Source organism: Carcharhinus amblyrhynchos, chromosome 6 (assembly GCF_965287045.1).
Source record: "Carcharhinus amblyrhynchos chromosome 6, sCarAmb.v2.hapA, whole genome shotgun sequence".
NCBI classification, from domain to species: Eukaryota; Metazoa; Chordata; class Chondrichthyes; order Carcharhiniformes; family Carcharhinidae; genus Carcharhinus; species Carcharhinus amblyrhynchos.
Genome location: NC_137329.1, coordinates 101787297 through 101810251, shown reverse-complemented (window position 1 = coordinate 101810251; position 22955 = coordinate 101787297). Strand labels below are relative to the sequence as shown.

Here is a 22955-nt window from a genome sequence, read left to right as displayed (position 1 = left end):
TAATATCCAAATTGGGATTCCCTTTCAAATATCTGACAGTGAAAGACAGCTCTATTGATTAGTCGCACTGTTGTTTAACTTTTGTTTAAATAGTTTCTTGCAAGCCGGCAAACATTAACAATTGCGCTGCTTGATGCGACATCAAAGAGCTGAACTAGCCTGCAGGAGAACGATTTTGCTCTTAATAAATTCTATATCAGACTAGTGTTAAAGTCCAAGGAGCCAGAGTTCACTTGTTTATGTGAATTGATGTTCACTACATGTGCTTTAACTTCGGCTCGCATCGTCGCTCCAAGAAAGAAGAGAGGTTAAAATGAAGGAAAAGAGCAAAACAATTGCTATTGTGGAGTTGATAGAGCCACAGAAAATAAAACTGGTAAGAAAGAGATGTTCTTGCTGTTTGGACTATACTTCTAATCATCAGTAGATTTTGGAAATATTTTATTGAGAGATATGTGCAAAAGCAAAATATCTTACCTGAGAAAAACCATAATGGAGTACATTACCTCAGTACAAAACTGCCAAACTGAAGGCAGATTCCTGAAAGGGCAGTAGCATCATCATTTGTGCATCAGAAGGCGGCACAGTAGCCCAGTGGTTGGCACTACCGTCTCACAGCTCCAGGGATCAGGGTTCAATTCCCCGCTTGGGTCATTGTCTATGTGGAATTTGCATGTTCTCCCCGTGTCTGTGTGGGTTTCCTCCAGGTGATCCGGTGTCCTTCCACAGTCCAAAGAGTACAGGATAGGTAGATTGGTCATGTTTAATTGCCCCTTAGTGTCGTGGAATGCATAGATTAGAGGGATTAGCGGGCTAAATAGGTGGGATTACGGGGATAGGGCATGGATGGGATTGTTGTCAGTGCAGACACGATGGGCCAAATGGCCTCCTTTTGCACTGTAGGATTTCTATGAAGTAAAGGAGTAGCAAACTTACAGTGGCTTTGCTTATTCAAATAATGGTGCAAATTTAGAATATTCTTGGCATTGTGCAGCTTTTGATATTTCTCCTTTAATATAGTAGTAAGAATTTGCTGATAGTTTTTCTTTAGCCAAGTGAGCGGGATGCTCCGGCCTTATCCAGGGCAGGTGAGGACGGAAAATTCAATGTTCCATATAAAACATGTTCCATATGAAACATTCACTTTCAGTAGCACCGGAAAATACCAGTCGCGAACAAGGAATTTAGGCCACTGTACTTTCAGAAGCTGCTTTCAAAATGAGTCCACAATGAAACGTGTTTGAACAATGTTATTTGCCTTTTTAAAATGGACATCAGACAATACAATGGCCATATTTTTAAGGGTATTATAGTGCGGGGTAATGCAAAAATAGCAATGCAACATTTTCAGTCAGTGTTAGCATGGTACAATGTTTCAAATGCAGTTTAGATGTTCTCTGCTGTGAGGCCTTTCAACTTTCAAAGGTTATCAATAGATTATAAAGTAACAAAGTATAAAAGGGAGAGCACAATGTCTTGCCTTATGTGATGTAATTATTAGTAGTTTTGCAATGACTTTAATTGCTGACTATAACATAGAATGAGTAAGTGGTCATGTTATTTGAATTCTCTTTTTTTGTATTTTTCAAAACAATCCAAATCTAAGCATTTTCTAAAGGCAAAATAAAAATGATTGACAGTAAGAACATTTAAATATGAATGCCTACTATAAACTAAACGTGTCACTGCAATATTTTACCCTCTGGGTAGATTTCTCAAAGTGTTAGCTAAATTCAACATTATTTTTTCCATGTAGAAAAGCTGTCTTAAAATTTTCTAAAGTTTATTTATTAATGTCACAAGTAGGCTGACTTTAACACTACAATGAAGTTATTGTGAAAATCCCCTAGTCGCCACCCTCCGGCTCCTGTTCGGTTATACTGAGGGAGAAGTTAGCATGGCCAATGTTTGCTTTTTGGACTGTGGGAGGAAACCAGAGCACCCAATGGAAACCCACGCAGGCATGGAGAGGACATGCAGATTCTGCACAGACAGTGACCCAAAGCAGGAATAAAACCCGGGTCCCTGGTGCTGTGAAGCAGCAGTGCTAACCACTATGCCACTGTGCCATCTGTAATACTGGAACGTGACATTTCGTGAAGGCAATCTTTCAAAACTGCATTAGTTAGTCTGCGGTATTGCTACAAATTCAATTTGGTGTAAGTTCAAAATTCATCCATTATTTTTTGCAATTTGACTACTTTACGCAGGGTTAAACACAGAGGTTAAAGCGGAATGGAATTTGGCACTTTAATTCAATGCTTCTCTCTCAGTAAATTCCCCATATCACGCCAGCCGTACTTTTTGGAAATGGTGAAACAATGTGGAAATAATGGACAGGGCATTGCAACATTTCTCGAGAGCTTTCACAAGTGAAAGATAAACATTAGAAGCTGGATAAATCAAAAGAGCAAGTTTAAAATCACCCATGTCATTATTCAAAGAAGAGCCAGGAGAGTTCTCCCCACCGCCGCCCAATCTTTGTTGTTCAGCAATATAATTTTACAGCACCAGGGATCCGGGTTCAATTCCGGCCTTGGGTCACTATGCAGAGTCTGCACATTCTTCCCATGTCTGCGTGGATTTCCACCGGGTTCTCCGGTTTCCTCTCGCAGTCCGGAGGAAAGGTGTCATTACTTCATTGCTGTTTGTGGGAGCTCACTTGCGTGCGATTTGTCTGCCGTGTTTTCGACAATGTAACGGTGTCTGTCTTTCAGAAAAGCAACTTCAGTAGCTGAAAGGTTCTTTGGGACATCATGAGGTTACAAATGGTGCTGCGTTAAGTACAATGCTTGTCTTAGGTGTGACTTCAAGTAAAAGGAAAATGATAAGGGACTTAATTCCACACCATTGCTGATATAAAATCTGTTCTCCCTAATTATACCATAACAGAATTCTTAGCCTCATCATTCTGGTTTCAGTGATAACCCTCCCACCTCTGAGTCCTGAGGCTGTGGATACAAATCCAAGTCTAGAGATTTAATCAAATAGGTTGGCACTCCATTGTGGCATGGAGGGATTAGCACTGTATTTAGTACTGCTGTCTCTCAGCACCAGCGATCCAGGTTCAATTCTGGCCTCAGGTGACTATCTGTGTGGAGTTTGAGGTTGCACTTTCTCCTCGTGTCTGGGTTTCCTCCAGATGCTCTGGTTTCCTCCCACAATCTGCAGATGTGCAGGTTAAGTTGATTGGCTATGCTAAGTTGCCCCTTAGCATCAGTGGGACCAACAGGGTAAAACTTGGGTTGTGGGGGTAGGGTGGAATTGTTGTCAATGCAGACTCGATGGGCTGAATGGCGTCCTTACGATTCTATGAGTGTTGCACTGTTGGAAATGACATCTTTCAGATGAGATGTTAATCAGTGTGGCAAAATGTGAAGGAGAAAGGAAGATTTCTACTAGTGTCCCAGCTAACATTTATTTCTCAAACTACATCATTAAAACAGATTATTTGTTCACTTATTTCATTGCTGTCTGTGCAAATCTGCCATATGCAAATTATAGGGACTACAGTACAAAGGTATTTCATAAGGCAGTAAAGCATTTTGGAATGTCCTGAGACTGCAAAGGTGTGATTTGAATGCAAGATCACTCCTTTCTCTGTTTGTAAGAACCCTGATTTGAAGCTATGCAGTAAAACCTCATTAATAACTCTTAAATAAATGCTGCATAAGTGACTAGAAATTTCTCCAGGTGCTCTTGGAGGGAAAATAAGTTTCATAAGTTGCCAATGGGATGAATGAAAATCTTGAAAGAATTTGGAGTCCACAGAGAACTGTATTCATCCATTCGTACCTGGATAATACAGCTTTGTTCATGATTTATATTGTTTTAAAATTCAAAGTTTATTTATTAGTGTCACAAGTAGGCTTACATTAACACTGCAATAAAGTTATTGTGAAAATGCCCTAGTTGCCACACTCTGGTGCCTGTTTGGGTACACAGAGAGAATTTAGCATGGCTAATGCACCAGGGCCAGCGAGGTGGCGCAGTAGTTAGCGCTGCTGCCTCACAGCACCAGGGACCCTGGTTTGATTCCCGACTTGGGTCAGTGTCTGTGTGGAGTCTGCATGTTCTCCCCACGTCTGCGTGAACCTGCCCCTGGGCTTGGTGAGATGTGCCATCAACAGGTCCAGGCAGCGGGTGATCGGGGGGGGGGGGGCCGTCTGTCCCAACTGTTTGTCCGTCTACCGCGGCTACGTTCGCGGCCGGGTGTCCCTGGAGAGGGAGCATGCGGTGTCCGCGGACACAGTCGACGGCTTCTGTGCCCGTTGGGCACCGCAGGGGCTGAGGTGCGTTATAGACCCCGACAATCACATTTTGATTTGACGTCTCTTAAGTTTCCTTTGTACTTTTTGTTTCTGTTCGGGCCGTTCCCCTTTTGGGGATCCGTCCCCTTTTTCTTTGTCCTAATGTAATTTGAGCTTGTTTACTTGGTTTGACCCGAAAGAACCCCCTCACGTCTGTGTGGGTTTCCTCTGGGTGCTCCAGTTTCCCCCCACACTCCAAAGATGTACAGGTTAGGTCGATTGGCCCTGGTAAATTGACCCTGGTGTCAGGAGGACTAGTAGGGTAAATGCATGAGGTTATGTGGATAGGGCCTGGATGGGATTGTGGTCAGTGCAGACTTGATGGGCTGAATGGCCTCCTTCTGCACAGTAGGGATTCTATAATTCTAACTTATACATCTTTTGGACTGTGGGAGGAATCCCACGCAGACAGAGGGACAACATGCAAACTCTGCACGGACAGTGAACCAAGCCGGGAATCAAACCTGGGTCCCTGGTGCTGTGAGGCAACAGTGCGAACCTCTGTGCCATGAATCAACTGAATTATCTCAGATGCTACAGAAAGGAGAGTCAGCGTTTCCTTTCCTGGTCACTATCTACTTGGAATCAAACAAGGCTGTCACTGCAGCAACCCTCTTCTACACCTCCCTTTCTGCAAGACTGCTCCTCTCCTCTAACAAATTCTCCATCAGTCACCGAGAAACAGTAAACTATCCAACCACCGTGACCTTTGTTCCAATCCAACCTCAATCACAGAACTTCAGTACCCAGATGATGCTTGTTTGTGGACTAATGCAGATGCGAAGTTCCAGGTCTAGATTATCATGATATCGTGATGCAGAGTAAATATCTATGATTTCCTTAGGCAGTACATTGGTGAATTGGCTAGCAATGTCAAATGAGTACATGGACAAGGCATCTCTGATTGTATGCAAGTCCTGAATGGTCTTCGCGGATGTGAAGGAATCCTTCTACTTTGTCACATGGTAGGGACACAATGAGTTGTGAGATTGAATCCTGTACATATGCATTGCACAAGACACACAAAAGTGATGTCCCTTTATGCCCTAACTTATATATGACTGGTTCTACACAACATGAATTGGCTAAATGTTTGGGCAGTTGCTACAATCAGTTCTGAACAAATTTACGTACATTATATACAATTGTGAAGTGATTTTCTTAACTGCAAACCTAATTAATCAAATACAAACAAAACCAAGATGGCAGGATAGGTGAGGTGTTGTAACTGAAGAATGTGAGTCTGGTGGATACCTGTGTGATGCCACAGAAAGCACATCTTCAATAAATGTCAGTGGCTTGAGAAAATTTGGCTCAGATTTGATGAGATAGAGTCCAAGATTTGGACACAGTGGTGCATTAGTGTAGGGGAAAGTTATGTGGAGACCCAACTCCTGACTTGTTTGCAGACTTGGTTCGAACATGGACAAAAGGGCTGAATTTCAGAGGTGAGGTGAGTATGACTGCCCTTGCCATCAAGGCAACATTTGACTGAATGTGGCATCAAGGAGCCTGAGCAAAACTCTAGTCAATGGGAATCAGAGGAAAGTTCTCCACTGATTGCAGTCATACTTATTACAAGGTAAGATGGTTGTGGTTGTTGAAGGTCAACCATCTCAGTTCCAGAGGTAGATTTACAATGAAATACAATGGTCCTGGGTACAGTGCCCTCACTAATGCAGGGTTGGGCATAGGAAGGGAGGCCCATACTGGACAGTGCACTGAGCTTCCAATCAGAGCCTGATTATTTTGCATTTGCTGAAAAGAGAGGGAAAACACTGATTTGAACCGTACTAATGATTAATTGAGGTGCATGCGCACAATGCATGGAGAGGTAATTAGGTGGAGGTGGAGCACAAGCTGATGAAATTTTACTTTGTGAAAGGCAAGTAGGTTCACGACTTGACCCAAAACAGGTCGACAACATAGAGGTGCCGAAAACCACCAGGAGGTGAGGTCAGTTGTTGAGAGAAGCAGCAGGAGAGGTCAACAGGCAACTGAACCCAGGGCTAAGGACAAGCTGGGAACAGAGACAGAGGTATACAACACAGAGAAAGACACTTCAGCCCATTGTATCTGCACCAGTCAAAGACAAACTGCCCAACTATTTTCATCCCATTTTCTAGCACTTGGTCTCTTGCCTTGTCTGCCATGGCATTGCAAGTGCACATCTGAATACTTCTTAAATATTACGAGGGCCTTTGCCTCCACCACCCTTTCAGCAGTGAGTTCCAGACTCTCACCACCCTTTGGGTGAAAAAGCTTTTCAGTGCACCCTCTCTAAATCTCCAGCCCCTCATTTTAACTCTATGCATCCTAGTCACTGATCCTTCCACCACGGGGACAGCTTTCTTCTTGTCTGCTCTATTTATGCCTTTCATAATTTTATACATCACAACATTCTGCTAACCTTTTGGTTCCAACAATCATAATAAAATAACAATAGCCATTTAAATTGTAACTGACTTGAGATTAGTGACTAATGATTAAAATCAGACCTTTAAGTATAAAAGTAACTCAGGTAAGCAGATGTGAAAAGAGAGCCACTCAAAGTGCAGAAGCCTACAGAGTTAGATCCCAAGAGCTTGAAAGTGGGATGAAACTGGATAACTGTGTGATATAAATCCTCATAAATTTAAGTAAAAGGCACATTCATGTTTGCATTTGACAAGGGGGGTTATTATTTTTCCAATGCATTCTATAGCATTCATTTTGCCTGCTGAGTAGCTCTTCCACATAGCACATCTCATTCTTTTTCTATGGAATAATTGCCATTGATCCATCATAATAATTGATTAATTGATGCATAAGAGATACTTGCTTCGTAAATTGTGTAAAAGCATGGAATCTAAATAGTTGGCTTCACCTGTGATTGTTTTCAATTAAGTTGAGGTGCACTTGATTATTTTTAAAGCTGCTGAAAACTATTGAATAGGTGGTAATTGAAGTAATTGCTTTCAGCATGATAGGTTACATTTACTCATTTTCAGAGCTCCAGTGTTTTCAAACCAAGGGGAATTCTGAGCATGTTGTCACAGTAGTGACAGATAAGTGTAAATGTAGATCTATACTCTTAAAGTGTCAGACAGCAACACCTTGACACTACTTTCAAAGCTTTGAATTCTTGCCTATTTCATTCTTTTCCTCTTGCTTTATCAGATGCCGTTGTCCAGCAGTATTCTAGATGTTTTTGGAGAACCAGGAATGACTGCAACTACTATTGGACTCACTGGTAGTTCTTGCTCTACTAATCTTCCAATGAAAAGAGAAATTACAGCTACGCAGCCTGGAAGTAAGTGTTATATTAATCAATAGTGCAATGGAAATCCTTGTGTGATCATTGTGGTCAAGCTTTTTGACTTTGTTTTAGATTCCATCTAGAAAACTTCTGATGGGACAAAAGCTAGTTCTGATAGTAATCTGCTTAAATTAATCCAAATGTGTTTTTTTTTGTTTTTGAAAGTGTATTCCAAATGTGCTTTAGTAAACACATGGCTGTTAGTATTAGGTACCATTAGGAACAATTGGACTGGTATATCTGAGGGAAATAAACTAGCTGCATTATTTTCAAAAGTAGTGTCTTATCCACGATATCTACACAGATGGAATTAATTCTTGTTATGGTCAGGCAGCACATGTCCTGGATGTAGACGTCAGTGTTTTTCCTGGACTGATACTTGTAATGGTTGTAAATTAATTGAGATTATGTCTGCAAAGGATACTCCAATTATTTCTCACTTTAGGTTAAATCTCAATGTATGAGATGCTTTGTGATGTACAAGAATCCTCCATGCTGGGTATCAGGAGTACAATTGTGAGAATTTGTCTACTACTTGCAAATTTAAAACACTTAACTAAGCTATTATACATTGTTATATGTATCTTTTAATAATGAGTTTACTGGCAAAGATCTACTCCTTTGTTCATCCTTTTGAATAGAATAATGAAAGTGTTTCTTTAAGGATAATTTCTTGTCTCTAACAAGAGTAAACACTGGCTGCCTCTTTTAAACATCTGGCTTCACCTCTTTATTAACCTTCATCTTTTTATTTCCAATGATTGGAATTGGAACTTCTCTATCATTTGTTGGAAAAGGTGATTCCAAGAAGCATCTTCCTTTCCCTAGCAATTTTTAATTCTCTGATGTTCAAGTCCTTTGATACGTTTTGTGTTTCAGTTCTGAGGCCAATAGTTGCTGTTTAGCTTTCAGCCAAGCCATATCTTATATAAATTGCCTGGTGAAACATGGAATTTTCTTTATTAAAGAACACTCTGCATGCATGAATGTAGAGTTTCTCTTCTCAGAATTTCTATATTTTAGATGCCTAATTCCCTTTTCAAAAAATAATTGCATTAACTGCAGCTAAATATAAAATCTATTAGGGAGTAGTAAGGGATGGTGCCCCTCCCAACTTAAAGTTCTTCTTTCTTTTTGCACCTGGTTTGATAGCTGTGAAGCTGAATGTCAGACTACAATCCTTAAAGGCTCCCACACTCTGTCTGTAAGGTCAGAACCTGATGCTACAACTTGGTGTTGGTGGACAGCAGACAATGCTTCTGCACTGTTGACAGTTGTGATATCATAGAATTGCTACAATCCAGACAGAGGCCATTTGGCCTATTGAACCTGCACCTATAATAATCCTAATCGGATCCTATCTGCATAATCCTACGTATTTATCCTGTTAATTCCCCTGACAGTAAGAGCAATTTAGCATAGCCATTCAGCCTAACTCTCTCATCTTTTGACTGTGGGAGGAGAACATGAAGAAAACCCATGCAAACTCCACACACAATCATGTGAGGTTGGAATTGAACCTGGGTCCCTGGCACTGAGGGAGCAGTGTTAACCACTGTGCCATATAAAGGCACCTGATGCCTGTCTGTCATTCCACAACTGGGGCTTGTTCTGACAATAATTGTGCTTCCCGACACAATGAAAACAAAAACTTGACTCTTAATAGATTATTCCTGTTCTCCTTTGCTCTGTTTCTGTTGTCTTATCTCCATCACAATGAACTGTTTCTTTGAACTTATTTGTTTCCAGACATAACTGGAATAGCTTTGGAGATGAATATTATTTTTCTCTGGATACTTTTGAGTGGGACAGTTATTAGAATATCTAATTGCATTTCAGATAAGTTCTACTGGAATAACTTAAGTAATCCAAAAATGGGGACTTATTGTTTGCAAAGGGAGCTTACTGGGATATGTTTATAATAGAACATCAAACCTTTCCTCATCCATAAGGGCTGACAGCATTGAAATCAAATGTAGCCTCTTACTCCTGTTTATAATCTCAGCATCTCCCAAAGGATTGTTTATGCCTCCCATAATTTCTTTCCTACTATCACTATTTTTCAGATGTTGAAGAGCTTTACATTGACTCTATCGTATATTGTTGCACCTCTGACCACAACTGCACACAATACTTTAGTTACGGTCTCCTGTTTCATCATTGCATTTCTACTTTTGTATTCTATATCTCTGCCAGGATATGGGATTAGTGCACTTTGAGGTAGATATTGTCAGTATGCTCAATGGGCTGAGGGACTTCTCTGCATTTTATGACTTTATGGGGTGAATTTTACCATCCCACGCACCACAGGAATTGCAATGGGTGAGGAGCGGACTATGGGAAGGTTCATGGACCTTTTTGGATGGGATTTTCCAGTTTTGGAGCGAACGAGGCTAATGACTCTAAATGCGTGTGTTGCAGCAGGGGTGGGGGGAGGACCTGGGTAAGATGCTCTCTGAGTGCCGATTTGATGGCCCCACTCTATGATCTATGATTCTTGTCTGTACAATGGACCTGGAAACATAGAAACTAGAAGCAGGAGTAGACCATTTGGCCCTTTGAGCCTCCTTTGCCATTCAGCTTGATCATGGCTGATGATTGAATTCAATATCCTGATTTTTTTTTTTCCTCTCCTCCTCCCTGATCCCTTTAGCATCGAGTTGTATCTAGTTTCTTGAAGTCGGACAATGTTTTTGGCTTCAACTATTTTTCGGTGGTAGAGAATTCCCCAGCCTCTCCACACTTTGGGTAAAAAAGAGATTTCTCCTCACCTCAGTTCTAAAAAGTATAACCCTTATCTTCAAACTATGACCCCTAGTTCTGGACTCTCCCAGCATTGGGAACATTCTTTTTGAATCTATCCTGTCTAATCCTATTAGAATTTTATAAGTTTCTATGAGGTCCCCTGTCTCTCTTCCAAACTCCAGTGAATATAATCCTAACCAACTTAGTCTCTCCTCCTATGACAGTCCTGCCATCCCAGGAATCAGTCTGTAAAACCTTCACTGTTCTCCCTCTATAGCAAGGACATCTTTCCTTAGATAGGGACACTAAAACTGCCAGTATGTCAGTTGTGGCCTCACCAACATCTTGTACTATTGCAGCTGAACATCCTTATCTCTATAATCAAATCCTCTTGCTATGAAGGCCAACATAGTATTCCTCTTGGGTAAAAGCAAATTACTGTGGTTGCTGGAATCTGAAACCAAATGAGAAAACGCTGGAAAATCTCAGCAGGTCTGGCAGCGTCTGTAAGGAGAGAAAAAAGCTGATGTTTCGAGTCCCATCTGCCTTTTGTCAAAGCTATTGCCGCCTTTACTGCCTGCTGTATCTGCACATTTACTTTCAGCAACTGATGCACGGAAGGTGTGAGTATCCACCCCTCAATTTGCACCCATTCAAGTATAGAATCTCTACAGTGCAGAAAGAGGCCATTCAGCCCATGAAACCTGCACCAACCACAATTCCCCCTTAGCTCCTATCCTCGTACCCCACATATTTACTCCGCTAGTCCCCCAGCACTAAGTGGCAATTTAGCAAGGCCAATCGGCCTAACAGGCACATCTTTGGACTTTGGGAGGAAACTGAAGCACCCTGAGGAAGCCCATGCAGACATGGGGAGAATGTGCAAACTCCACATAGATGGTGACACAAGCGGGGAATCAAACTCTGGTCCCTGGTGCTGTGAGGCAGCAGTGCTTGCCACTGTGCTGCCCAGTAATAATTTGTCTTCCTATTATTGCTGCCTAAGTGGATAACCTCACATTTATCCACACTACATCTGCCATGGGGATGCCCACAAACTCAGCCTGTCCAAATCACGCTGAAACATCTCTGCATCTTCCTTATAGCTCACTCTTCCATCCAACTTCGTATCATCTACAAATGTGGAGATAATACATTCAGTTCCCTCTTCCAAATCACTAATATATAATGTAATTAGTTGTTGTAGCACAGATCCCTGCAGAACCACATTAGTCACTGACTGCCAATCAGAAAAAGACCCATTTATGCTAACTTTTTGCTTCCTATCTGCTAACTAGCTCTCTATCCATCTCAAGGCATTACCTACAATCCCATTAGCTTTAACTTTACTAGTGGCCTGTTTTGTGAAATCTTGTCAAAAGTCTAAATAAACCACATCCACTGGACCTATTGAAAGTGACAAAGGCATATTGCTCTTATAAAAGGAGTACTCCGTTAATTGTGCTCTTTAAAAAGAATAGATTTTTTTTCTAGCTTGTGACACATTTGTACAACTCTATTACCCTCCTCAGAAATTGCAGACAGAGGAAATCCCATCCATTTTGCAATCTGTTTGCCTGTAGTCCTAGGGAAAGTGAAAAACTTAATCTATTAAAGAACAAAAAGACTTCTATCTCATTCCACTAATTCAACATAAAAAGATAGTTTCAGCTGGTGTTTTAAGCACTTTCTGTAACCAAGAATAAGACCCTCTGTCTGACATTTTAATTAACATCATGCTCTACTAAAGCCTAATGAATTTAGGAAGCTGAGTAAACTCCTCCCTTCAATATTTAAATCAATATAGCAGTCTTTCAGATTGTGATTTACTTCAAACACTGGCTTTTTATAAAAATTCACAATTGCGCACTTGAGTAGATTTTGCTGGTTAACTGGATTAAGATTAGTTGCTGTGATGACAAATACTATTTCTCTCTGGATATTCTTGAGTGGGGGCTGTATATAAGAAAATTTAATTTCATTTCTGGGAAGTTCCTGTGGAATAAATTAATTCAGAAATGGGGACTTATTTAGAAGTTGTTTGCAAAGATGGTTTACCAAGATGTGTTTATGAATGACTATCATAGACTTGTGCCTGCCATTTCAATAGTCTATCAATGCATATAGTTGAATTTTTTTCATTTAAAATGAAGCTCATGGTTACATGAAACTAACAAAACCCTCTAACTGCTGCAGATGCTGAAACACGTGCACTTGTCAAAGAAAGGCAAAAGAAAGATAATCACAACTTGAGTAAGTATGGAAAGAAAGCTAATAGAGAAGTAGTTGTTCCATCAGGCTTTATTCATATTTAATTGAATTTAACTACCTTGTGTGACTAGTTTAACTCTTGTTATTTAACAGTTGAACGAAGACGAAGATTCAACATCAATTATCGTATCAAAGAGCTTGGTACCTTAATTCCAAAGTCCAATGATCCGTAAGTAAAGATGAATATAGATCAAACTCTTCTTAATATTTGGGTTTCAGTTGTATTTCTCTGGAAACCTGAATCGGTGACTTACAACCCTGAAGTATACTTCTGAACTTGTAAGCAAGTTATCCTTCTGGATCTAAATGCTTTAGAAACGAGCACTAACAGCTATAAAATCCATTGACAGAAACCAGTTAGCATAGCCTGTTATGTGGAAGATCCCAGATTCTATTTTTGGAAACTTGCTTTTGATATTAAAGAATAGGATTGATCCAACAGAATTCATTCTGAATAACTCACTTTAACCCAAGTAATTAAAATTGGGACAAAGGCACTGAGGTAAATGTTTGGTAGTATATTTAAAAACATGTGCATCCTTTCCACATGCCAAAGATGCGCATGTTCGGTTGATAAGCCATGATAAATTGGTGTCGGGGGATTAGCAGAGTAAATGCATGTGGTTGTAGGAATGGGCCTGGGATTCTATGAATAACTGGTTTCAAACCAGACTGCATAGGGTGCTAATCCCCAGTCTGTTGATGGACTAGACTACTTATAAATTGGCATCCAGTCTGAAAATGATGCTATCCTCTGAGGTTGAGGGTTAAGACCAGTTGTTACGTGTTTCATTGGTGAATTAAGTGCAAATATTAAATGCATATCCTATTGTTGTCTCAGAACTCGCATTTAATTGAGAATCCACAACACTCATTACATTGTCATTTTTGTTTTGACTTTTAAAGTAACTGTTCAGCAATTTCCTAGCTTTTAATATTAATTTGAATAAATTTCTCCTTTTTTGATAAAATTCTGCTGAGGCAGACTTTTATTAAAAGATGACCTTTTGCTCTGCAGTGATGTGCGTTGGAACAAAGGTACCATTTTGAAAGCATCTGTGGAGTACATCAAGTGGCTCCAGAAAGAACAGCACCGTGTCCGAGAGTTAGAAAACAGGCAAAAGAAACTGGAACAAGCTAACCGGAGACTACTGCTGCGAATTCAGGTTTGTAAGGATCCTCAAGGCCAAAAATGTGATGTGCTTGTGGCTGGTCCAGTCTGGTCAATGGCAAACTCCTGCCATGCTTCACCCACCCACTCCCGGGATGATACAAAAACATCAAGGTTAGGGAGCTAAAATCCTGTTAGAATGCCTGGTGCTTTTGGGGCATGATGATGATTTTGCCTTCAGCCCAGCCCTTAGTGGTGTTCTTCTGCATGTGGGCATAGACTATTTCATTAGCTGAGGAATTGCAAATGGAATTAAACACTGCATTCATCAAGTAGTATTTTTAAACATAATTGGTCAGAACTCTCTGGCCTCTCATCAGCGGGTTCTTCAGCAGCAAGAGGCAGTGTTCCATCTGCTAGTGGCAGGGTAAATGCATGAGGTTACAGGAGTAAGGTCTGGGTCAATTAGGTTAAGCCACCCAACACCACTAGGAAATGAGCAGTGAAGGTTGTGCTGTTGGTGGGACTAGAAAATCCACTACTAACAAACAGCTGGGGAGTTTTGGTCAATATTTTCTAACCTTTGCGCTGGAGGGCAGGTCACTGAAGCAGCTAAAAATTGTTTGGCCCAAGGCATTGCAAAATTTGTCCAGCCGCTGAATAGTTTTTGCCCTGATTTTCATTTGTTCCAATGTTATTGGGGCTTCTAGACGTCACAATTGGTCAAATGCTATCTTGGAGTCAAAGGTATTCATAGAATCCCTACAGAACAGAAGGAAGACATTCAGTCCATCAAGTTTGTACTGACCACCATCCCACCCAGGCCCTATTCCCGTAACCCCATGCATTTACCCTTGCTAATCCCCCTGACACTAGGGTCAATTTAGCATGGCCAATCAGCTTAACCCACACATCTTTAGACTGAGAGAGGAAACCAGTACCTGGAGGAAACCCACAAAGATACAGGGAGAAAGTGCAAACTCCACACAGACAGTGACCCAAATCTGGAATTGAAATGGGACCCTGGCACTGAGGCAGCAGTGCTAACTGTTGTGCCACCTTTTGCTTTCACTTATTGCTGTCAAAGCTGCTTATCAGAATTTTGCTTACCTGTCATTCCTGTGTGAGCTCATGGTGATTGTTATTTGAACACAGGGCAAAACCCTCAACCTGTTCATTCACCTTGCCCCTGGAATTCCACACTTTGAACAAAGCTGCACAAGGTCTGGAACCATGTGATCTAGGGAGAATCCAAACTGCATGTGTGTGTAGATTGGGATGTTGCTAAGCGTATACCAATTGGATATGGGGGGGGATTGGTTTTATCCTGTGATTGACTGCCAATTTTGGGCAGTTTTCCACATTCCCTGATGGATGCCAGAATTATAGCTGTACTGGCTAGGGAAATAGCTATTTCTGCAGTGCAAGTTACTGATAATATAGCCATAGCCTGTGCGTGGTCAGGGCTTGTACTTGTTGCTGTTTGCAGTAGGCTTAATTGTTTCTTTATCAAGTGGAGTTTTGGAGCCTATTTTGGATCATTCAGTTGGTATTTGTAGCTGAAGGGGACTGAGTGCTTCAACTTTCTTTTTCCCCACTTGTGCACTGGGTTCCATCTCCTTCCATTATTAATTGTCTACCTGCATTCATGACTGAATGCAATAAGTCTACAGAACTTGCATCTGATCTTTTGTTATGGAATCATTTTAATTGGCTGTCTATATTCTGCTTGAACACACACTATGTTATGGCTTCCTCCAGTTGACACCTTTGTTTTAAGGTGTGCCTGGTGCTGCTCCTGGCATGCTCTTCTACACCAACATTGATCATGTTGTTTAATAATGACAACATTGAGAGATGCACCAGGTCATGCAGTCACATTGCTAAATCCCTCAGCACAATCTAGAAAATATCTTCACCCTTTTGAGACTTTGATAATCTTCCTAGTGTGTGGTGTCTAGAATTGAATTGATTCTCCAGCTGAGGCCTGTTCTATAATTTGAATTCTAGTAATACCAATGATTCTAGAAACATATTTTTGAAAGTGTCTTCAAACTAGGTCTGACCTTCTGCAAAGGTTTCTATGTATTCACCCAGCAAATGCCTCTGTTCTACCCTTTTGAAAATAGTATTGTTCTACTTATAGTTTCCTTCTTCCAAAATATATATAACTTCTCTGGTTTTGGAACCATTTTTTATTTCTGATCCAGCTATAAATAATAATATATAGTTGTATAAAAAACATTCAATTCTTTACCTGTTTCCATACAGTTTTCCCCTCAACAGCCTTTTCTATTCTGGAGCCTATTAGCAGATACTTCTGTGCTTAATCTGAATGAAGAACTTCCATTAAGAATTTGACTCTCAAAATTAAGTTGTACTGTTCATGAGCTGTAAACTAATCATAACTCTCAATGTCACTGCCCAGACACTTCTGATTACAGCTATCAGAATTTATCTAGCCCCAAGTCTAAAATGAAATAGGCAGTGTTTTTGAGATGTTGGTGAGAAAGCTGTTGTTTTGCATTGCCCACCAGAGATCAGACAGAATTTTGGAGTTTAAAATCGGCCTTTATTACAAGCAATTGCTCAGACTCCAACATGGCAGTGATGCAGTCCACAGCATCAAATACAGCATCACTCTGACAGATATACATCCAGATTGGTGCATCTAATTCAATTAGATGTACACTTGCACAAAAGTCATCTATATCAGCTCATAATAAACAAGTTAATGTATAACATAAATTAGTTATCCAATTACAACTTGTGCACATCTATCTAATCATAATATCACCAAACATATTTTTTTAATTATTTCCTTCCAAACATGATAGCTACATCTTGAACCAGTTATACCAACATCTCTTTCCCCCCCCCCCCCCCCCCCCCCCCCCCCCAAACAACTTCATTGTCCCTTGTTAGGATAGATACTAACAAGTTGCAGCTATGTATAATTCAATGACAGCCTTGTGTGTATGCTGCCTGGGTGAGGCCATCCTTGTAACTGCAAGTTTTATGGTCCTTGACTCTTATCTGGGTCTGTTTTAATGAAGACTTGTGATTTTTCTATGTTCCCTGTGTGACTGGGGATTAGCAGCTCGTAGCTTGTGTGATTTTTAAACCTGTGATTATTAACTCAGGCTGGAGTTTATAAACGCATCATGGAATGGCTTGTGTTCCTTTAACATTAAACAAAATATTCAAAAATGCATTCCAATTTTCTAATTGTGAAAACAAAAGATATTCTCCCAGCTACAACAGCCTGAATTAGATATCCGCAAAGGTGTGAAGCTTCCTGAAAAAACATTTGACACTGTTTTCAGTCATTCCACAAGTGGGGTGTTATTGACAACACATTTATTGCCCATCCTTAATTGGTCTCAGCTGCCTTCAACCTCTGCAGGCATATGCTTAGGTACACTCTCGGTAGGGATTCCAAGATTTTGACCCAGTGATGGTGAAAGAGAGTAGTGGTATAATTCCAAGTCAAGGTAGTGTGTGGTTTGGAGGGGCATTTGCAGGTGATGTTCCCTTGCGTCTGCTGCTCTTCGAGGGGTTGTAGGCTTAGAAGATGCTGTTGAAGGAGCCTTGGTGAGTAATTGCAGTGCATCTTGCAGATGGTACACATTGCTACTACTGTCCATTAGAGGTGGATGGACTGAATGTTTAAGATGGTGGGCAGGGTGTCAATCAAGCTATCTGCCTTGTCCCTGATTCTGATGGTATCGAGCTTCTTGAGAATTGTTGTTGCACTCACCCAGGCAAGGGGAGAGTATTCCATCAGACTCCTAACTTGTGCCTTCTGTGTGTTTGGCAGATTTTGGGGAATTGATAGTGAATTACTCACTGCAGGATTCCCCAGCTCTGTGTTGCTCTTGTAGCAAAATATTTATATGACTAACCCAGTTTAGTTTCTGGTCAATGGTAACTCCCAAAATGTTGACAGAGTGGTAATTTAGAATGATAATACCATTCCAATTCAGATGGATGATTGGATTTGCTCTTGTTAGATATGCTGTTGCTTGGCATTTATGTGGCATGAATGTCAATTGCCTCTTGTCTGCACAAACCTGAGTGTTGTTCAAGTATCTGAATGTTCCACTTCATCCCTTATGATAAAGGGATGGTCATTGATGAAACAACTGAAGATGATTGGATCTAGAACACCAACCTGATGACCTCCTGCATCAATGCCCCTGGATTGAGATGACTAATCTTCAGTAACCAAAACCATTTTCCTTTTATGTATGTTGGAGTGTGGTTTTTCCATCACCACCACCACCACCACCGCCGCTGCCCACCCCCCCCAAATTTAGTTTGGTAGGATTCACGATGCTACACTTGAGTAAATGTTCTGTTTACATTGGCAGTCCCAACTGCGTCTCCCAAGCATTTTCCATTCTAGAATGTTGATTTGGTGATGGAAATGCTGTTGAATATCATGGGGAGATGATTAGACTATGATCATTGTCCAGCCTGTGGGCAAAGTGAGTGTTACTTGTATGTTGACATCTGAGCAATGCAGAGATGACACCAATCTGACAGGTTTTTTCAATATGTTCCATATTGTACAGTTCTGGTCCCCAGCTCTTTCTGTAGCCCACACCCACACTCAACAAATCAAGCACAATGAGCTTCAAAAGCAATCTGATTCTCTCAATCGAGCATGACACTTGCCAGTTTTTCAATCTTGGGGCAGAATTTTCCTGATTGTTCCAATACCTGTGGCAGCAAGACATGGAACATGCAAAGGCCTGTTGACTTCAGATGGAATTTTCCAGCCTTGAGGCACGTGTATCAGCAAAATCTCACTCCAAGTCTGAATGTTATCAAGGACTTGTTGCATTTAGGCATGGATTAACTCAGACACTGAAATGTAGAACTAACCACTGCACTTAGACTAACATCCCTTTGTGCTAGACTTGATTCTAGCCTGTGATTCCCATTACATTCAGTTTTACTTAGACATCTTAATACCACACTCTTGTTAAATGCAGCAGTCACTCTCACTCACTTCTGGAATTTGGAGCCTTTCTCCATGTTTGAACTAAGGCTGTAATGAGGTCTGACTTGATGCACTGACAGCGCTAGTAAACTGTTTCTCTTGGGATTTTAACTTTTTTTAAAAAATCATATTCTCTTGTGCCCTCAAGATTAATTCACTCACTGGGATTGTTCAAATGAAAATGATACCAAATAAAAATCAGACCAATCTTAATATTGCAGATCAGTTTTTTTTAAAGCACAGTCTGATGTAACCAATAAATGTTTCACCTAAATAAGTAGCTTCAATTAAGATGTGAAAGCAACTCTCGTGTTAAATTTCCTTCCATCACCCCGACACTGCAATTCCTTTATGATAAAGGGTAGAATTGTTTAGCTACATAATCGCACCAAAAGCACTCAAAGCCCTACATCAGGTCCATTTCGATAAGTGTCTTTAACTTTCTCTTCTAACCCAAAACCTCAAAGAAATACCCTTAGGTTTCATTTCACATTGTTGTAACTTAGTTCAAGTACTGGAAAAGTCTTGCAACCAATAAAAATTAAAGGTTGTATCTTTCTCGTTTGTTATTTTAAAGCAAACTATGGTTTTGTTTTGCATTTATAAATAACTTAAGGTGGTTTTCTCTCATTTTCAGGAGCTTGAAATGCAGGCCCGAATCCATGGGTTACCCACGATGTCCTCGACTCTTAGTCCAACAGAACTGGTGACCCACCTGGTCAAGCATGAGTCCTATCAAGGAGACAATTGCCCTGATTACCTGCAGCAGCCAACCTTGCCTCAGATGTTGAGTGAACTCAATGAAGGATCCTGTAGCTTCCTGGATCCATTGTCCCATTTCACAGACTTGTCATTCAGTGCTGCTTTGAAACAGGAAAACCGCCTTGATAACGTCCTAATGGATAATACAATTTCTCCATTGGCTGCTGACCCCCTGTTGTCAGCAACATCACCTGGCGCATCTAAAGGAAGCAGCAGGAGAAGCAGTTTCAGTACAGATGATGAGGAATTATGAAAAATATCATTTGTGACACACTGAGGGACGATGATCATTTCACTACTTAAAAATGATTTGCGTACTGCTTGATGCCGAGTGCCAGTTGCACATCAAGCTGTTAAACTTTTTACTCTGAAGGTTAAAATCCTCTCCACAGGTTTGCTCTTTATTTCACCTTTTGGTGCTGCTATTAATAATCCTTCACGAGGGAAGTTGAGATCTAGTGTTTGCATGGACAAAATAAGAGTTGCATATTTTCAGAAGAAATATGTAAAAGTGTGCACAACTAATAGGGAAAGTAAAGCTCCAATATTTCTTTCCCCAAATAGATTTGCAAATTGATTGGTAAACTTGGGCTTAAATTGAAGTGAACAGTTGTTACTTTCTTGAAAATGAATGTCTAATTTTGTGGAGGAGACATAGGGACAGAAAAATAGAAATAAGAATCTGCCAAAAATGAGTTGGATAAACTATTTTATGTAGATACAACATTACTGTCTCCAGTTTGAGTGGTTATAGATACTAGATGGTTTATTGAAGAGTCAGCTGGAATTGCATTTTTTCTGAATACAAAAAATGTTTGTATCGTTTAGAAATGTAAGGTATAATTGTTTCCTCCCCTAACCCTTTGCCATGTACTTTTTTTGGAGTCCCAACTACATTCTTGTGCTTCAAGGGAGATTTTCAACTTGGTGAACTGGGTGTGGATTAGAATCATGCATTACTTCCCATTTCTGTTTTCTTTTTGAGCAAAAGGGAGAGGGTGAGTTCATTTTGAAAAATAAGTGCCCACATGAAACTTTTTTAAACTGTTGTATATACTGGCTCTTCCTTTCTGGAAATATGGAAGAATTATGTTGCAGTATTACACAAGAACCCTTTCTTAGAATATAACTAAGATGTGTATATTAGTTTGTTAGTAATGCATTAAGTGAGTGCATATTATAGGAAGCACTTAATACATTCTTGATTTTTTTCTCAAAACACTGAAAGAAAGCTCCCACAATTTCAAGGAGTCTTCAGAAAAGTTTAGTTACTAAAGAATGTTTAGAAACTTTGTATTTTGCAAACAGTCTTGGAATTTACATTGTTTTGTTTCATAATGTGCTTTATTTCATAATGTACAACAGTGATCTTCCTTTTGAAATAGAAATGTACCTCAGAAGCCATCTTAAAGAGTAACCTATTTTCCTTGGTGTCAGAGCTATCTTCCCTACAATGTATTAATTGTCAGACCCTGTTGATTGGTAGGCAAGAAAGGCATAATTAAAAATGTTGCAATCAGCAAAAGGGCATTGCAAGAGCTTTTCTTAATTATTTCTTTTTGTTTTCAACAACTGTATTCATTTGTATGCAAAATATTTTGAAGTGCTTTTAAAGTAACAGGAAATAAAACGTATGGGACACTGAGCCAAGAAATGGGGACAGGAAGCGACCCCAAAAAAAAAACTTGAGCTGAGTTTTAAGAAGGTCTTAAAGGGAGGTGGAAAATTGAGGGAATTCTTGTGTGGGGCTGAGGTCATGGCTGCCAAATGTATGATGGTAAATGCAGAAGAGACCCTCCAGAGCCAAGAGAAATGGAAGGTTCCCATCTCACTATAGATGTGGAGAATTATGAGGTTGTGAACAGGTTAAAAGGTGAGGATGAGAATCTTAAACTTCTAAATGCTCAGTGGGGGGAACCAAGTGCCAACATAGACTGGCAAAGTGCTGGGGAAGCAGGACTTGATCCAGGCAGTATAAAATGTTGAAACCTATGATCTTTTATAATAAGCCTTTATTCATTTAACTGATGATGATTGTATCAGTGTAATTGAATACAATTTTGGACCTGCTGGAACTGTCCTAAACTGATCAGAGATTAATGTGCCGTGTGGAACACTTGTGATATCCAAATTTTTTTTTACATAGAGATCAAATTGCAATCTTGCTACAGAAGGCTGTTCTTCAAACAATGTAGAGTTCCTGAAAGTAATGTAACTGTATGAATGATTTAACATGTAGAATAGAATGGGAAAGGAAAAACTCATTCAAAACTCAGCCAGTCTTTTTTAGAAAGCCTAAATGGGTTTACAACTTTAACAGTGCACAGATAATATGCTAGCTTTGACATGAGGGAAGAAATGAAGATTTTGACAGCTTAATGATGGCATTAACTAAATACTTGTGCAACAATTTTTGGGCTTGAGCACTGATGATTGAGTCTCCCAATCTCTCTTCAAGGTCATTAAACTACTGAAATGTACTGTCATTGTATAATTACAAGTTTTGTATGCAATAACCATTTGTAAAATTTGTATAGATTTTTAATCTTGTGTAAAAGATCCATGTGCTAAATCTTTATGTACATAGTCAAATGAAATGGACATTACTAAAACAGTAAACTTTCCACAAAACAACAATGGAACTTGTGATCTTCATATTCAGCCTTGTTATCTTCATATTCAGCTTTATCATCATATGTCCTCACTTGTCATTTAATCTAGCTTAAAAGGTTGCACAAGAAAATGCCAAAATATGTTCCATTTTAAAGAAAATGGGATGGCTGCTTCTGTCAGTCAATGAAAGGAGTTGATGGCCACAGCTGGAATTGCTACAATGACTCAATGGCAGGCTTTGGCAAGGGGAGGGAGCAGGTGGTTGGTGAGGGCAAGGGAGGGGGGTGACCTTTGTTAGGGGTGCCTGATTAGGAGGGTAAATACTATGGTTTAACACTTGAGTGGTACAATTGGCCTTGGTGTTGAGCTATGAGGAGAGGCTGAATAAATTAGGCTCGTACTCGTTAGAGTTTAGAAGAATGAGGGGAGATCTCATTGAGACGTATAAGATGATGAATGGGATGGATAGGATAGAGGTGGAGAGACTCTTCCCGCTCAGAAAGGATAGTAGGACTAGGGGGCACAGCCTCAAGATAAAGGGGGAGGCGGTTTAGAACGGAGTTGAGGAGGAACTTCTTCACTCAAAGGGTGGTGAATCTCTGGAATTCTCTGACCGTTGAAGTGGTGGAGGCTGCCTCGCTAAATATTTTTAAGATGCAGGTTGATGGGTTTTTGATAAGCGAGGGGATTAAGGGTTATGGGGAGAGGGCAGGAATGCGGAGCTGAGCCACGACAGATCAGCCATGATCTTATTGAATGGCAGGGCAGGCTCGAAGGGTTAGTTGGCCTACTCCTGCTCCTATTTCTTATGTTCTTATGTGTAATGTATCCATCAAC

The 22955-nt window shown here is 40.3% G+C and overlaps 1 protein-coding gene across 2 annotated transcripts; it reads left to right on the top strand.

Moving 5' to 3' along the window:
• Positions 1 to 260: 260 nt before the first annotated feature.
• LOC145344166 (transcription factor EC-like) lies at positions 261 to 22124 on the top strand. 2 transcript variants are annotated; one of them, XM_080191081.1, is made up of 6 exons: positions 261 to 376; positions 7470 to 7602; positions 12550 to 12606; positions 12718 to 12793; positions 13643 to 13790; positions 19381 to 22124. In XM_080191081.1, exons 1-6 carry the CDS (start codon positions 314 to 316, stop codon positions 19756 to 19758), a joined length of 855 nt encoding a protein of 284 aa, XP_080047207.1. In that variant the 5' UTR covers positions 261 to 313; the 3' UTR covers positions 19759 to 22124. The 2 variants fall into 2 exon arrangements, with proteins under 2 accessions (XP_080047207.1, XP_080047206.1); XM_080191080.1 differs by having other exon boundaries at positions 13610 to 13790.
• Positions 22125 to 22955: the final 831 nt, after the last annotated feature.

Coding starts and splice junctions, on each gene's coding strand:
- LOC145344166 (XM_080191080.1), top strand. CDS start 314: ATGAAGGAAAAGAGCAAAACAATTGCTATTGTGGAGTTGATAGAGCCA. Junction 7,603..12,549: donor TACAGCTACGCAGCCTGGAA/GTAAGTGTTATA, acceptor TAACTGCTGCAG/ATGCTGAAACACGTGCACTT. Junction 12,794..13,609: donor ATTCCAAAGTCCAATGATCC/GTAAGTAAAGAT, acceptor CTGCTGAGGCAG/ACTTTTATTAAAAGATGACC.